This window comes from Bos indicus x Bos taurus, chromosome 11 (genome assembly GCF_003369695.1).
Source record: "Bos indicus x Bos taurus breed Angus x Brahman F1 hybrid chromosome 11, Bos_hybrid_MaternalHap_v2.0, whole genome shotgun sequence".
Lineage (NCBI taxonomy): Eukaryota > Metazoa > Chordata > Mammalia > Artiodactyla > Bovidae > Bos > Bos indicus x Bos taurus.
This window is the reverse complement of record NC_040086.1, coordinates 22,411,180-22,429,452: the sequence shown is the minus strand read 5'-3', so window position 1 is coordinate 22,429,452 and position 18,273 is coordinate 22,411,180. Positions and strand designations below refer to the sequence as shown.

General features: G+C 42.1%; 1 protein-coding gene across 12 annotated transcripts in view; it reads left to right on the top strand.

Annotated features, from left to right (window-relative positions):
- SLC8A1 (solute carrier family 8 member A1) overlaps positions 1-18,273 on the top strand; it is a 447,727-nt gene that overhangs the window by 362,429 nt on the left and 67,025 nt on the right. For all 12 annotated transcript variants that reach the window (XM_027555093.1, XM_027555087.1, XM_027555086.1 and 9 more), the window contains 2 exons: positions 7,152-7,282; positions 11,449-11,548. In XM_027555093.1, coding sequence (XP_027410894.1) covers positions 7,152-7,282; positions 11,449-11,548 — 231 coding nt within the window. The remainder of the gene's footprint in view (positions 1-7,151; positions 7,283-11,448; positions 11,549-18,273) is intronic.

The following is an 18,273-nucleotide window of genomic DNA, read 5'->3' as shown; positions in this document are numbered from 1 at the left end:
ATCTCCAATAGCAGTTTTTCTGGTGTGACCACCTCTTCCCAAAACTTGCAACGATGCAGTTAAAATGAGAGAATTTGCAGAACCCTCTTAGGATCTCTACATTGGTTTGTTCCTCTCGCTTTACATGACCCTTCTTCTCTTGAACCAAGAATATCTGGGATCCACTCTCTATAGATACCTCTGGGGGAAGTTCTAAAATGTAGGTCTACACAGTGAAAAGCAGCTGTAAGCCCTGAAGAGCTTTCCTTTGAAGTCAGTTTGAAGCTTTGAAGTCAAGGCTTTGAGACACAGGAGCAGTAGAGGAGAATTAATCTAGCTCTTGGACTTTGCCAGCAGGTTTACGCCGTCTTTGCAGCTGAGTGTGAAAATCTAAATTTAAATCAGGATATATGGAAATTGAAAAAGTCATTTGGTCCACAACCCAGTGTCTCTATTTCAGAAATGGCATTTGTAGTGGCCATTAAATTCTGGGGATGCTTTTGGAATTTGCAGATCTTCCCCTGTTGCTGCTTATCTTTGCCTCATTGGAAGGCCCTTGTTGGTGTCTATGATGTAATTCCCCCTTGACCCTCCAGGCCCATAACATTATAACCCTTTTTACGTTATAGCTCATTAGAATCTGGAAAGCATCTCTTATTCATTATATCATTTGATCTTCAACCTTACAGGATAAGATTTTTTCTCTTACAGGAGAAGAAATGAAGGTTCAAAGAGATTAATCAATCTGCTCCAACCACTCATCCAGGGCTCAGAGCTTGGCCTTTATGTCCAAGGCCATGTGATGACTATTTCCAGCACTTTTAATTCCTTCCTCCCAACTCGTACGTTCCTACTTGTATCTTAATCCCATTTTAATCCAGAACCTCCACAGTATCTCTTAAATCCACCAGTATGAATTCCAAAAAAATAAAAAAAATAGGAAGATGCCAAAGCAGGAAAATTAGAGTACATTAATTTGGATATTTTTAATAAAGTTAAGTATTCTGGCTCAGTTTGCAAAGAGAGAGGCATGTTTGATTCCCAAAACAGGCAGCTAAAATTTCACTAATTAATTAAAAGTGCATAATAGTCAATATACCTCTTTAAAACTTACTCTTCCAATCATATTATGCTTATCATATGATAGTTTTCATAAGGCACATGGCTTTCTAAGGAAGCCAAACTATGAAAATTCCAACAGTTAAACACACTTTAGACCCTCCAGTACTTGGGTTAGAAGAACAAATTCCCTTCAAGTTTGACTTCTCTTAATAGTTGAGAACACTGAATCTGAAAGAAACACTTTGTCCAAATACAGACAGCAAGCATACAGCAGAGTTTGCACAGAGGGTGAATCATGATTCCCAGGTCAGTTATGGGAACTCTTGGTAGAAATCAACAGCAGGTAGATCTGTCAGTCAGATGAACCAGGGGTTTCATGAAAACCCTCAACTAGGTAATCCAGCCAGTCATGGTGACAATGGAGCACCATTGCAAAACCTGTCAGTGTATACAACCTTTTCCCCTTCAGACTGCCCAAGAAATAAATAAGCATTATTTTTTATATTATGTTACTTGATCCTCAAACAAACCTGTGATATGGACAGAGCAGGTACTACTATCCCCGTGTTACATATGGGAAAGCTGGGGAAACGGCCTGCTCGAGACCATGTTGTTGGCACCAGTAGGCTCTAAAAGGAGCACCAAGTGCTTTCTGTAGTTTGGTGATGCCTCTGGAAGCAGGAACGTGAAGGACATGGTCAGTGCGTCTCGGACGCCTGCAGGAATGTGGCTGCATTCCTGTCTGTGGCACGTGTGCTTCCCAGGAACAATCTGGCTTGGCTCCTAGAACCCTTGCCCCATTGACCTGCTCTCTTCTGTGACCTACAGAACAGTGACCTCTGACCACTCAATCCCCAGACTAACATTGTGTGTGCTGTATGCCTTTGGGTGTGATGCTTACTAATTCCACAGAGCGCTGCTGGCAAACCAGTACCATCCATTCTGCTGACTTTTGCCTGTCCTTTTGCTAGGCCAGCCTGTCTTCAGGAAAGTTCATGCTAGAGAACATCCACTCCCCTCTACTATAATCACCATCGCAGGTACTCGTTTCCTCATGGGCCTTGAAAACCACAGTTAACCGCCTTCAAGTGTTCTTTGGGTCTTTAGATATTCAGTTCATTTCAGTTCATTTCTGTTGCTCAGTCGTGTCCAACTCTTTGCGACCCCATGAATCGCAGCACGCCAGGCCTCCCTGTCCATCACCAACTCCCAGAGTTCATTCAAACCCACGTCCATCGAGCCAGTGATGCCATCCAGCCAGCTCATCCTCTATCTCCTCCTGCCCCCACTCCCTCCCAGCATCAGGGTCTTTTCCAATGAGCAACTGTTCGTATGAGGCGGCCAAAGTACTGGAGTTTCAGCTTCAGCATCAGTCCAAGTGACACAATTCAGCCCCTGTTCCCACGGAAACATTGCTATACAATGCCATGGCTTCTCTGCAGTGGGAGGGGTGTCCTGGGTCAGCCACAAGACACCACCACAACAGCCCAGGGTGGGACGCATGGTGGAAGGGGCAGCGTGGACCTATAAAGGGGACTCTGCGCAGAGGCCTCCCAAGTTTCAGTATATTCCAGATTTCTTGCAAATCTCGCTTCTCAGGCATGGGTCTTTTATTCCAAGTATTACGAAGAAGGTTTAAAAGCAAGCTGACTCTCTTCTCAGAGTCTGCCTTTCCTGCCTCCAGGCAACGAGATGTTAGCCAAACACAAACAGACGGCAGTGCATCTGTGGGGCTTCTCCAGAGTGGGACGTTGACAGGGTGACTAAACGATGACAGAACTGTCCCATGTCGACAGGAGGATTAGAGCCCAGTTTGAGCTCCTTCTCCCTTGTCACTGAGTCTCTGGATGAGGACATGGATACCCACTCTTCAGTTGTCAGCATCACCCATCACTGGCCACGGCAACAGAAGCACGCCTCAGTAGGACTTCCCTTGTTTCTTGCATCCCACACACCCACTTAATCATCATGCAGCCCTGACTGCAGAGTTGTTCCAGAATATTCCTCATGGAAATAAAGTATGGGCCTCTTTAGGTTCTAATCAGAGAGGCCAGCAAGTTGCTGCAAACTGCCAGGAGATATCTGCTCTCAGATTTCTCCCCTACAGATGATTTTATCCCAGGATTATTTTCTGTCTTGTCAATACTGATTTGAACCATGGCTCTTCATTATGCATTTGATCTTTAAGTTGTGTTGTTTTTTAAGATCATGATGTTACATAATTTATTATCAACTTCTCAGTAAAGTGAGTTTAAAAATAGGTACAGGTATATGTATTATGGGGCTTCCCAGCTGGCGCTAGTGGTAAAAATCTGCCTACTAATGCAGGAGACATAAGACACATGGGTTCGATCCCTGGGTTGGGAAGATCTCCTGGAGGAGGGCATGGCAACCAAGTATTCTTGCCTGGAGAATCCCCATGGATAGAGGGGCCTGGTGGGCTGTAGTCCATAGGTTCACACAGAGTCGGACACAACTGAAGCGACTTAGACACAAGCATGCAAGCTTATGTAGATATACAGATAGAGAGAGGGAGAGAATTAAATAGAGAATTTCTTCTATCTGAGAAGCCAAACAAAAAGCACAGCATGTGCATAAAGAAGGAAATGAAACTGACTTGACCATATTAAAATGAACTGCATTTGATCCAACACTCAAAGTGAAAAGAAACATAATAGTTGATCAAAAAATGTGCTGTTAAACTATTTCCCTATTCAATAAAAGCTTTCTAAAGAGAGGACACTTAAAAAAATTGCTTAGCTCTCCTCTTTGCCAGTTTCAAAAATCTGGATAATGAATGCTAACTTATCTGTATCACTAGAGTAGTGGGGCTAACTCAGTCATGTCTGTCTCTTTGCAACCCCATGGACCGTGGCCGGCCAGGCTCCTCTGTCCATGGGATTTTCCAGTCAAGAATACTAGAGTGGATTGCCATTCTCTTCTCCAGGGGATCTTCCCAATCCAGGAATTGAACCAAGGTCTCCTGCATTGCAGGTGGATTCTTTCCCATCTGAGCTACCAGGGAAGCCCATCTGTATCATTATAGAGCAATAAAAGGATTTATCCAGCTACTGTGTTACATATAAATATCTCCTCAATGTTCATGACATTTATTAAGTGAACATAGCCTTGACTATATTGTGCCACTAAACCTTTGTGCTTTGCCTTCTCTCTGCCTGGAATACCACTCCCTCCTCTATTATAATACCTCCTAGCCAGCCTTCCCATCACCTTTACCTGGTGAGCTTCTATACATGCTTCCAGGCAAATTTCAAGTATCTCCTCTCTCTTGAAGCTTTCCCTGATTCCCTGGGGCAGAGGGAAGCTGCTCTCTCACCCTGAATCTGCAGTCCTTAGCTTGTTGTAGTAGAAGTTGCCCGGTCTATATGCCTCACTTCCCACTGGACCATGAGTTCCTAGAAAAGGGAATGGGGTTGGAAGGCCTCAGTGTGCTGACATATGGTAAGAGTGTGATGACATGTGTGAAATGACTGAATAGTCCTTCTATGCGTAGAGCAAATAGACTTTTCTAACAGTGAGTTGGACAGTCACATGACAAATACTTAGTAGGCACCTACAATTTTATAGTACTATATCATAATAGGCTCGGGGGGGGGGTGTGAGGGCAATTCAGAGAGCAATGAGACATATTGTTCTGTCTTGTTAAGTTTTTATGCAGGATATTTGTATGTAAATGTGGTTTTTGGAGAAGGAAATGGCAACCCACCCCAGTATTTTTGCCTGGAAAATCCCATGGACAGAGGATCCTGGCAGGCTACAGTCCATGTGGTCACAAAAGAGTCAAAGACTACTTACTGACCAAACAGCAACAACAAAAGGTAGTTTAAATACAAAATGTAGTATATTAGAAGTGTCCATGTTTAATATATACACACACCAAATACTAAGAACTGACTTATAGTGGTCATTCCTAAGCAAGTCAGTTGAAGGATATTGCATGCAATAAGAGGTAAAGTTTTGAAAAATAAATAGGATTCAGCTAGGTGAAAATGGGGAAGGTTTTCTAGATGGGTAGACAGCAGGATAAAGTGTGGCATTAAATTCAAGTCTGGAAAAAAAGTGTAGAAGGAAGCAATTGGAACAAGGTGCCCTGCTTTTCTTTAGTCTGAAATCTGTTCAGATATTCCTAAATTTTGGTCATTCTCATACCTCTTCTCCATTATTTCGTTTGGCTTCATACCAACTATACAGTTATGTACTTCATGCAATGTTTTGGCTCATGTTTTTACTTCACTAAATTTGTTTAAAAACAAAACAACAAAACCAAGTCACTAACACTAATGGAAAGCTAGTATTTGTCATACATACAAAATAAGGTTAAAATTTTTAGGATGAAAATAGTTAACTTCTAGCTCTATGCAGCCAGTGCTCTATGCCTGAGAAATGTTTTCTCTTTCCTAAAGGATAGAAACCCTAATGTCAGGAACTAGTTACAGATGTAACAGCCTCCAAATAAGCATGTCTTCATCATCAGAAGGACTCAAGGATGATTAAAAAGGGAATAACCTTTTTGCTCACTACATGATTTGATTTCGTTTACTACCATGTCCGTATAGTTAATGTCATGTTCCAGATCATTTCATTTTGTGAAACGCAGTTTAAAGTAATGCCACTGTATTGTATCACCTTTCTTTTGTAATTTCTCTATATTTTTCTACCTAAATCAACTTGAATCCCATTAAAAACAACTTTCCATTTGTAAATAAACTATGAAAAGCGAACATAGTAAATATCCTTCCCCTAATGTCTTGTAATTCAAATTAAAATCCAAGTGGCACTTTCACTTTCCTATAAAGTGCTAGCAGTACCTCTAGCCCATCTGCTCCGTAACAACTGGCCTAGGAACTAGTTTTCTGCATCATTTGCTGGCGCATCAGATGGACCCACCATGGCAGGGTCCCTCAGCAGAGGGAAGCCATGTGACTTTGGAGGGGAAAGGAGTTGTGAACTCCTGCAATAGCTGATGCCTAAATGCAAAAGGCAAGGAGTCTGGCTACAAGTCCTTCCCACCCTGATCGCTCCCTAGTCCACAGATTCCTATTGCAGGCAGTTTGCCTAGAAGGTTCTAGAAATGAGGGCATCAGGGCTGCAGTCTCTCTGTACCACCAATACTAGATCCTTTTCAGTGAGGTCCATTCCGCTCAACTGTGAGGGGAAGTGGCCTGTCTTGTTCCACATCCTGAGCCTGAAGGACAGGGGGCTGAGTGATTATAGGAAGAGTGGTTGTCCTTCACATGTGCATGGCCTTTTCAGTCTGGGATTTATCCTAATGACCTTCACACAGAGAGGAACCAACTGTGAGCTTCCCCTCATTAATGGACTCTCAAGTCCATTAACATTTTCTTAGTACCCACGAGTTTCTCCTGGAGTGTAAATTACTTGGTAGTTCTGGAAATAATCATGCCCCCATGGTGAGTAGTAGTAACTCCCTGAAGGCCTCACGCTCCCTCTTCCTTGTTTCCTTTTAGATTAATGTGATCAAGGTCCTCCCAACCCATCAGCTTTGCACCACAGAGAGACAGACCTGGAGTACAGGATCTTACTAAAATGCGGAATGCATGGATGCTTAGCTTCTTAACTTGTAGTAGCAAATAAGAGGCTAAGATAAGAATATCCCATCTATCATATCTTTGCCCCGGGGGCATTTTCTGTTGCCTCTTGAAAGTAGAGAGGAGGAGACCGGATTCTTTCACCTGGCAGCTGTAATTGTGTTTCCTCTTCGTCATGTGCTAAAAGGATGCGTACGAGTGGCCAGGTGAACTGGCACCCTAGGGAACACCTGGGTGATTCCCTCATCATAGATGCCATATGGCAGAGTTTTCCCAGGGATATGATCCTGTCAGTTGCTTTTCCTGATCTGCTCTTTGGCTGGTGGTTAGTTTGTGGGGTGTTATGATCACTTGCTGTCACAGTGATCACGGCCCCACATGACAGGCATCTGTCCAGTTCTCCCCTCCTTGCGACATCACCCCAGGGACTTCCAGTAGGTCATCAGGACTTCCTTTCTTCTTGGTGTCCTTGTTTCAGGATCCAGGGATTTCCAAATAGAATGGAGTCCATCCTCAATCTCTTGCCCTTCCCTTTCACAGATGAATATGATGACAAGCAGCCACTGACCAGCAAAGAGGAGGAAGAGAGGCGCATTGCGGAAATGGGGCGCCCCATTCTGGGAGAGCACACCAGACTGGAGGTGATCATTGAAGAATCCTACGAGTTCAAGGTATGCTTCTCAGCACTGCCCAGCAGGAAGGCAGGGCCCGTCTCTGGACCCAGACCGTTCGTAGTGTTGGTCTGTGCTGTATGATCTATCCAGAGAGAGGAACTGGCTCACTGATGGAGGGACCATCAGGGCAGAAGTGGAATTCGGGAGTTGGTCGGGAACCAGCAGATCCTGTAAACTAAACAGCATCAGAACCAGGGTCTGGGGTTCTGGTTCAGAGTCCGATCACTAACAGGATCCAAGGTGCCCTAAAGGGAGGCTTTGTCTAAGAGGACAGCAAGGAGAGGCAAAGATGGGTTCTAAGAGACTGTTATGTGTGAAAGAAACCATGCTTTGTTTGAAAGAGCTAGTCAATCTAGGAGAAGCAAAGTCTTGGCACTGCTAAAAACGAGGCTTTTGTTTGGAGGGAGGTTGGTAAGCTCTCCCCACGGAACATGCGATCGATAAGCTCTCATGTATATGTAGTCATCTTCTCAAGATCCTAGGACACTTGAGTATAATCTGCAAGCTGAAGGTAGAGTGCCTGTAACCAGAGAGTTTGTCATCAGACAAAAAATTAGATTTCCAGTTCTCTAGATGAGAAAAGTCATATTTCAGAAGTTAAGCAAATGGACCTTAGGGTGAGCTTAGGACTTAGAGGTGAAACTTTCCATCTGTTCTTAGCTGCTTACTGAGCCCTCATCCCACTCCCACCCCATCTCACTCACATGGTCCTCCCTCCTAGAAGCCCCCCAGTAGAGGTGCACCTGCATTCTGCAGTGGAATGTGAAAAGGTTTCCAGAACTACATGCCAGAGCTCAGCAGCATTTTCCCCACTTATTTTTGAAAAGCAGATCCTGCTTCTGTTTGGAAGACCGGAATGAAGAATCCAAAAGGGAGAATCAGGCCACCAGCCTAGAAACCAGAGCCCTCTGGATTGTATCTGGAGTTTTCACGGTTGTGACTTCTTTGCCTTTTGCTGGGCCTGTTCATTATTTTTTTTAATTTAGTTCACAAAGGAAGGTGCCTGATAGGAGATAGGTGGAAAGAAAAATTTCTTTGCAAATTAAAGTGGCATTTAAAAGATAAAAATGCAATTAAACTTTCCCCTTCGGGCCACCATGGATGTGTTAACTCATCCTTCCAGCCATTCCCACAGAACGAAAGAGCAGGATAGACACTGGGACCAGTGCTTTCTAGGCAGACCCCGACCATCAGAACCCACCCAGTGTTTGATCTGGAACCTGGCCAGCTGCACACACATGACTGACATGTGCCTGTGTTCCCTGAGATTCCTGAGGCACAGACATCTCAGCCTGTCCATGTTTGTGGACCACTCTGTTCATGTGTCCATCTTCACTCTTCCTCATGCACCTCCTTTTCACCTGGAATCAGAGAAAGCCTGGTACTACCACTTGTGGCAGCAGAGACTCTACAGCTTGGCATTTCTGTAAACACTAGTTCCCCCATCCTCCCAGGACTTGCCTGGGAATTATTTTGTGCCCTCTCTCTTCTGGAACAACCCTGAGCTTTCCCCTTCCATGTACCCATGACCAGGAAGAACAATCACAGTCACTTCCTGTAGGAAGAATTGGGTTGGGTATGGCAGGGCACAGTCTTCTAGGCAGCAAAACTTTCTTGGGTTCAAAGCTATTTCTGGTAACCACACCAATGATCCAAGCATTTGAAAGTCACCCAACACTCTCTCCATAAGTCTAGTTGTTTGCAATACTTATCTTTCTAGAATAGCTTCCAAAGGACATGTCCTCCCATGTCCTCTAGAGTTCATCAGTGTGTTTACTATTAACATTGAAGGGCACATTGGGTTATGTTTCTGAAGTGCCTTCAAGGATTAACGTTGATATAATTTTATTCTCTTAAGAATTTTTTTTCTAGACCATAGCCATTTTAAAGAACTTGTTCAGAGCCCTCAGAACTGCATTAAAGACCCAAATCTTGGGTCACATCTAACAATGTTCAAGTCTGCTTTGCCCACTGGGTTCTTATTTACTGTCTTCTGACGTAGTACTGGATTTTTCTAACACCCGTGACTGAGGCTGAGGTTAAAACAATTGCTCACAGTCTAGAGCAGTGAAGAGCTAACAATGGATGTTTAGGAAATCTTCCAAGCCAGTGTCAATGGGAATGCTCAAGTATAAAATTTCAAATTCACCTTATTCTTTCATCTACTCCTATAGGTCCAGAGAGGACATGTATGTAAATTAAGTCCTGGGAAGAACCCAGGCTATCTCATAGTCCCTTAGAGTTAACATGAACTAAAGTTTATGATCTACCTGAGGTTTTACCTATATATACATTTCAAGTTTAGTTTATCTTATAACTTAGCTCTTTAGAGACATGTCTGAGGCAATATTGTTTGAGGTATTTAACTGTTAGAGAAGATTCTCTTCTCAGTTATTCATCCCCAGGTGATAAGATTCTCAGCCTTGGCTTTAGAATAAAGAGGGTTCCTTTGGAGAGGCCTGCCCCAAGTTTCCATCATATTTAGGAAAAGTCAAGGTCATTTCTTGTTACATTCTGCAGAGAACTTTGAATCAGCATCAACCATGACACTTGGAGGACTTACCAAGATTGGCTGAGTCGAGAGAAAAGTCAGAGGCTTGTCCTGTGCTTCTAGTTACGGCAGTCCTGATGATGACAGCTGTTATCAGGGGCACTAACACGTGTAGACACAAAGCTGGAGGCCGAAAGGCCACCACCCTGCGGAGAAACAACCTGGCAAGGGATGATGTGAAAGGACAGAGTGGGCCCCTTGGAGATGGGCCTTTTCAGGTTTATTATCCTCGGAATATTTCCCTTCAGTTCCAATGACGGTTGTACCTGACATTCTGATATGGCTTTGGCCTTCCAGATGGATCCTTCAGATCACATTTTCCTTCCTCCTGATTAGCTGATAACATGCTCTCTTTCTCTCTCAAACCTTAGTCAATTCAGGGACACTGCCTTAAACATGTACATGTTTTCACCTAAGACAAATGATATGTGTTTTCTGCCTCTTTGCAATGAGTGGGAATTCGAGGAAGCTCTGACAGTAAGTGTGGGCGTGTGGTAGACTAGTCGGGTGGTAGTCTCTCTGGGAAGAACGGCCTCAAGTCCCAGAAGTGACCCTTCTCCTTGCAGTTGCTGTGATTTGTGGTAGTGCTTTGGGTGCATCTGCTTCCTTAGTTTTCTTGTGAATGCTTGGCTGCTCCTGTTGTTCCATGAACTGACATTTATGTGGAAAGCTAAGAGTGCTAATGGTACAGAACCAAGCTTAAAACAAAAGTCTTAAAAAAAAGAAGAAGTGACTCAGTATTAGTAGAGCAATGGAAAATTTAGTGCAAGGTCATTACAGTGTGCCGTAAACCATGGGCCCCAACCTCCAGGATCTAATGCCTGATGATCTGAGATGGAGCTGATATAATAAAAATAGAAATAAATGCATGATAAATGTAATGTGCTTGAATCATCCCCAAACCATTCCCACTCCAGTCTATGGAAAAAAATTGTCTTCCACGAAACTGGTGCCAAAAAGGTTAGGGACTACTGCCCTAAACCATACAAATTGACTTTTTCTTGGCTTTTCTCATTTGCAACAGGAGTCAGGTGAGATGAATTCTCTAATAGCCACTAGTCTTACAAAACCAGTAGCCAAAGAAAAATCCATTTATTGAGGATCATACAACAGCAGTCTTGAGATTCTGCTGTTTGGCTGCATTTCATTGATTAACAAAAATATAGTAAGAATAGGTTTTAATTTTGTAATTTCTCTGCCACTTCTGGATGTTCACTGATAGATAATGCTGAGCAGGGCATAGATAAATTCAGTTGCAGACAGCACACTCTAGATGAGGCCAAGAGAGAAGCAAGTTCATGAAGCATCCAAGAGGAAAGGGTGGGCTTTGCAACATCCTCTCTTCTAACCACTGAGGCCATTCTTCCTTGGCCATTAGGCATTGAAGGAGGCTTGTATTCGCTACAAAGAAGTTTCCATTTAAGGATGTTTCCAAGTCAGGACCCTGCTTGTTTGCATAAACATAACAGTGTTTGATGTCAATACTGTTGTTCTGAGCCTAACATCTGCTACCTTTATATAACTCTGGTGTTTCAAAATCAACAAGGTCTGAGATTTCCGGAGGCCTTAACCAACCCAGCCGTTATTATCTGATTCTTTTCAACCTTTCTAGAGTACCGTGGACAAACTGATTAAGAAGACAAACCTAGCCCTCGTGGTTGGGACGAACAGCTGGAGAGAGCAGTTCATCGAGGCGATCACTGTCAGTGCTGGTGAGTGCCTTTCTATGAATATTATGAATGATAATGTCATTCATTACAAGCTTACTTTTCCTGCCATAAGCACTTGGTTTATGTCAAAGCACCAAAGATTCTCTGTGATGAAATTAAAAGAAAAATAAATGTATTTGTAGCATATATGCACATTTTGGGGACAAATTTAGACTTTATAGATGAAGTAAAAGTCTTCAAACAGAACTTCCTTCTCTGTCTACTTTGCGTCTTTCTCTCTGGAAATAGACAAGATAAATTTAAAGCCTTCACATCTCAAACTCATGGATAGCCAATCACAGGGCTTTGTCTGGAAAATTTCCTGAGAGCAGGAGAAGTGGCCAAGTGTAGATCAGAAAGGAAGCAGCAATATCATTGGTGGGGCAGGGTGACATGAAGACCCTTCACCACCACCATCTGCATCATTTTAAACTCTCTTCAACAGCATTAAGTGTTTGTACTGGCTCTGGACATAAAAATAGAATCACATTCTGTTTCTTCCTGTACATGCAAAGTGAAGAGTTTTATTTAGGAAAATCCTGCAAAATGAAGTGTGCTGCAAACACAAGGAGCCAGACACCTGAGGAAATTAAATCCAGAAAGATGTATCTGTTTCACGCATTGCCAAGCCTTGTCCATTCTCTGTGTGATTGAATAAAGGTGGAGGAAAGCCCCTTTCAGAGATTCAGGAAAGCGCCACCATCATGGTTTTCAGTTCTGCTGCATTTCCACTGGTCCTTTCTCTTTAAAGATCCCTGCAGGCTCATCCTCTACTGTTGCAGTGAATGAACAAAACTAGAATTTTCTAGGTAGTGATTCCCAGACTGTAAAATATGAGAACAGCGTCACTAGAGGTTGGGTCATGACTTCTAACACAACCCCCTCTTTCCAATCTGCCAGAGAATAATTTGACAGATCTCCCAAATACTGTGGAACAGAGGGTGGTAAAGGAATGTTTGTGCCTCTTTATTAGTAGTACTGTTTATAATCACACTTTGGTTTCTTGCAATGGAGTCCACAGTGGAAATTCATGAACAGTAAATGATGAGTAATTGCTTAGGGGGAGTAAATCTGAAATTTACACATAAATTCTAGTGGAGGTGAGGGACTCCCTGTGTTATTCTGTTCGGACTGCTGTCACAAAATACCAGAGACTGGGTGCACTTGTAAACTACAGAAACTTACTTCTGGAAGTCCAGTGTGAGGGCCTGGTAGATTCAGTGCCTGGTGAGAGCCTGCATCCTGGTTCCTGGACAGCTGATTTCTCACTCTGTCCTCACATAGAAGAGATGAGGGAGTGCTTCAGGGTCTCTCTTTTTAAAAAAATTTACTGCATTGTAGTTGATTTGCAATGTTGTATTAGTCTTAGGTATATGGCAAAATGATTCAATTATACACATACCTATATTCATTCTCTTTCAGATTATTTTCTCATACAGGTTATCAGAATTTTGAATAGAGTTCTCTGTGCTATGCAGTAGGTTGGTTATCTTGTTGCTTATCTTATATATAGTAGTATATGTATATTCATCTCAAGTTCCAAGGGCATTAGTCCTATTGATGAGGACTTTAACCTGATGATTTTATCATTTTCCAAAGGCCACACTTCCATATACCATCATATCAGGAATTAGGTTTCAACATGTGAATTTGGGAGGGACATAAACATTCACTCTCTAGAAGTCCCTCATTATGGCTTGTATTTTTTCTGTAAATCTAAGATTACTATCTGAGGCGTGGGAGTTATACTCCTTCTCAGAGAGAATACAAACTAAAAGGACAAAAATAACTTGTCTAAGACACTGTTGACAAGGCCAGTGGTAGAAGATATTTTAAAATAACCAAATTATTTTATGGGCTTTGACATATCAGAATTGAAACATTAAAAGCAGCATAAGCCTTAATGGATCATTTCTAATAGTTTCCACATTTCCTTTGGCCACAGATGTATGAGCATTTAAATGATGATCATGACCTGGTCTCATTCATTCATTCATTCATTCATTTTTCTATACATCAATCATCGTTCTTGGTGCAAAGGATATGACAGTGAATAAAACAGACAAATATTCCTGCCTGCATGAAGCTTACCTTCTAATGCAGGAGATAGCAGATAAGTAAAATAAGCAAGAAGTCAAAGTGTATGTACAATGATGAGCTTATCATCAGAACAACAAAGCTGTGGAGGGGGATAAGAAGCTTGCCTAAGGGGCTGCATTGGACAGTGGCCAAGAAGACACACTCCATAGCCTTGTCACTGCTGAATTTGCTTTTCTAGCAGTGGGGTGGTTTTGTGTTGATTTATCGGCACATTTTTGTAACTTTCAGGGACCAAGGTAAACATTTTATGGCTGATCTATGGTAATGGAAAAGGGTGGTTTTAAACAGCAAAAGTGATTATGCTGTAAAGTTGTATTTTTGCTCCTGATCAGAATAGGTATACAGAGAAACAACTCTAAAGATGCTAAGACTTTCTTACTTTAAAGGGGAAGATTTTGGTTTGACAGCCCTTTCTTACCTTGAATTAAATCCTCTTGAAATCTCAGGAGGTCAGTATTATGACTATCCTGACCTTTGGGAGGAAAAATCTGAGCCTCCGCAAGGCAACTTGGTTTTGGAAAGTAGCCCAGAGCCCTGATCTACCAAATACTAGTCCAGTGTGCTGTCCACAGCTCTTGAGAGAGAAATGTCAAAGCAAGGAAAACTGCTCTTCCCCTCCAGCTCATGACTTCCCTTGGCTTTATCACCACTGCTAATACTCTTTTCTTCAGCACTTAGATAATGGGACTAAGTCCCTTCACATCCTTTGAAGAACTGTTGATGAAGAAATGCAAAACCCCTCAAGGATTCTTATTTATCATGCAATGTATTGTGTTTAAGTTTCTAAATGTATGCTTGGGAACAAGACAAAAATGGCTTAGAAATTTGCAGGCTGCTGGGTAAAATTGACCTTCTTTACAATTTTGAGACAAAATATCAGAAAAGCAAACTGATAGTTTATAGGCCTTAAATTACATGAAGGGCAGTTAGGAAGCTCAATAGTTGTCATTATGATTAAATTTAGGTCTCTAAAGAATGTTAATATTCTTGGGTTGTTAAATAGACAATAAAATTGGTAAGGCAACATTTCTTGACAACAGAATTTTGTTGGATTTTAAGATTTCATGGCTAAATAGTTGAGAATTAGAAAGAGTTGCCTTATTAAAAATGTTAAATTGCTTTTAAATGGCTCTACTGTGAGGTTTTGTCCCATGCAATTTTCTGTGCAAAATTGAAACGATCTATCTTCCTAAACAAAATAATAATTTCATAAATTGGATTTTGCTTCAGTTTCCCACTGATTATATTTAAACTGGTTTTAAGGTAACCTCTGGCCGTCTTTTGGTTCCCCCACCTTCACTGCATTTCATAGCTCTGTCCCTAGACCTCCTGGGACCATAGTGTTTCTGTAAACCAAGTTCTTTTAGTTCAATATTTGAAGAGTTAAAGGACTCATTTGATTCCAGGGACCAGAAGGGGATTATACAGTCATGTCCCTGAAGTTCTCCTTCTGTCTTTCCCTGGATAGACTCCCAGGAGTGGTGGCCTGCAGCACTGAGGTGCCTGTAAAAATTTGCAAGACAAGTTGAGTACCATTAGGTGGTATGAGCTGTGCCAGCAGATGTATTTCTAAGGGAAGCCAGAATTCACTGTGTGTCCAGTTTGAATTTCCCCCAATGCCACCTTCTTCCTAGTATCTCTACGAAGACAGGAATGAAGGTTAGCTTTAAGAAATCATGGACCAGCTGGGCTACAAGGGAGAAATGTGTCAGGAAGAGGGCAAAGGTTATTTGGGTAAAGAGAAGCAGAATGCCAGTGCCAATTCCATAGCCTGCACACTGCCATTCTTCCCAGCAGCCTGGGCTATAGTGAGGCGAAGGGCAGAGGGGTAACAAACCAGGCTTTGGAGTCAGATGCGTGTTTGTGTCCCAGACCTCCAACAGCTTCCCGGATGACTCCAAGAAGATTGTTGTTGTTTAGTCTCTCAGTCGTGTCCGACTCTTTTGCAACCCATGGACTGTAGCCTCCGAGGCTCCTCTGTCCATGGGATTACCCAGGTAAGAATACTGGAGTGGGTTGCCATTTCCTTCTCCAGGAAATCTTCCCAACCCAGGGATCAAATCAGCGTCTCCTGCATTGGCAGGTGGATTCTTTACCACTGAGCCACCTGGGAAACCCTCTAGGCAGATTACTTCCCCTCTAAATTTCAGTCCCCTTATGTGGAAAGTGGAGAAAGCAGCCCTCACTCATGAGTTGCTATAAGGACTAATCAAGGCAACATGTATTTTCACCAGAACCAACTTTTGCACTGGGATACCACAGTTGGTTATTTGGGAGGCAAATAATCTTGAATATTCTATGATAAAACTCTTAATGGAAAAACACATAGGCAGAACACTCAATGACATAAATCAAAGCAAGATCCTCTATGACCCACCTCCTAGAGTAACAGAAATAAAAACAAAAGTAAACAAGTGGGACCTAATTAAACTTAAAAGCTTTTGCACAGCAAAGGAAACTATAAGCAAGGTGAAAAGACAACCCTCAGAGTGGGAGAAAATAATAGCAAATGAAACAACTGACCAAAGATTAATTTCCAAAATATACAAGCAGTTCATACAACTCAATACCAGAAAAACAAATAACCCAATCAAAAAGTGGGGGAAAGACCTAAACAGACATTTCTCCAAAGAAGACATATAGATGGCTAACAAACACATGAAAAGATGCTCAACAACGCTCGTTATTAGAGAAATGCAAATCAAAACTACAATGAGATGTCACCTCACACCAGTCAGAATGGCCATCATCAAAAAGCCTACAAACAATAAATGCTGGAGGGGGTATAGAGAAAAGGGCATTCTCTTGCACTGCTGGTGGGACTGTAAATTGATACAGCCACTATGGAAGACGGTATGGAGATTCGTTAAAAAAACTAGGAATAAAACCACCATATGACCCATCAATCCCACTTCAGGCATATACCCTGAGAAAACCACAATTGAAAAAGACATGTGTATCCCATTGTTCGTTGCAGCACTAGATACAGCAACCTAGATGTCCCTCAACAGATGAATGGATAGAGAAGTTGTGGTACATATGCACAATGGAATTTTACTCAGCCATAAAAAGGTGGATGAACCTAGAACCTATTAAACAGAGAGAAGTAGGTCAGAAAGAGAAATATAATATCGTATTCTACTGCATATATACAGAATATAGAAGAATGGTACTGAAGAATTTATTTACAGGGCAGCAGTGGAGAATAGAAAATAGACTTAGGGATATGGGGAGAGGGGAGGAGAGGGTGAGATGTATGGAAAGAGTAACATGGAAACTTAGATTACCATTTGTAAAATAGATAGCCAACGGGAATTTGCTGTATGGCTCAGGAAACTCGAACAGGGGCTCTGTGTCAACCTAGAGGGGTGCAATGGGGAGGGACATAGGGGGAAGGTTCAGGAGGAAGGGGATATATATACCTATGGCTGTTTCATGTTGAGGTTTGACAGAAAACAACAAAATTCTGTAGAAAACAACAAAATTCTGTAAAGCAGTTATCCTTCAGTTAAATAAATTTTAAAAAATTACCAGATTTTGTGAAAGGCAGTCAATTCCATTTAATTACTAAAAAGGCTACGTGACTAAAAACAGTTTATCTTCTCATTTTATATTACACATGCCATTTGATAGATAAGTAAACTGAGATTCAGTAAAACAATGTAACTTGCACAAGAACTCAGAGCTGGTAAATGTCAGTGCTGGGGTACACATCAGCCTGAGATTTTCTTCTTTGTGGAAGTGCACACACTTACTCTGCCTGAGAACCAAGTACACACGCACCTGTGCACACACACACAGAACACCCATATACGTACTCACACAGATGCACACAGACCTGTATGTGTGTGTACAAATACATGAACACACGGAGACACACGTACATAAACATGTGTATACATACAGACATACAAACCACAGGCACACAGAGACTGGCACGTTCTATGGCCTATATCTTTATTCTTTCGGATAATTGAGCAGAAGATTGAAATATGGAAGTTTTTTTTTCTTAATATGTGTTAAATCTCCTGAAGCTTATATTTCGGTAAGGAAAGGTACCAGTCAGTTCCCGCAAGGACAGAGGGAGGTGTTTATTTCCCTGGGTGCATCTGTAGCCTTCTGCCTACTAATTGGTGACTTTCTTTGAATAAAGTCAACGTACTGCCCTCTCTTTTACCTGATCATTTTAAGTATCCAGTACTAACGCTTCCCAGGTGGCTCAAGATTATAATCAGAGACTCGATGTGAGTTAAAGAGGTGGAGGGGACGGCATCTCCTGAGCCACCTACCAACCCAGCATGGAGACTGGCTCAGTTTGGGTGACGCTTCTGCCATCAGTCCTTCACCATGTGTTACATAGAATGATAAGTGCGCTCAGATAAGTTGAATTATTTAATGGCAAAAGCTGTCACCTCAGTGGTGCCCCTGAACAGTAATTCACTTGACAATTCTGTCAACCTGAAGACTGATCCACTCTTTAAGTCCTAAATAATAAATAATAAAAACGGTACCTCAAATGAGTTTCAAGGGTTGCTGTGCCATCTGGTCTAAACAAGAATCTTTTAACATCTCCTCTATTATTGAACATCATTACTGTAGAGACACTCTCATACTTAATGTATAACCCG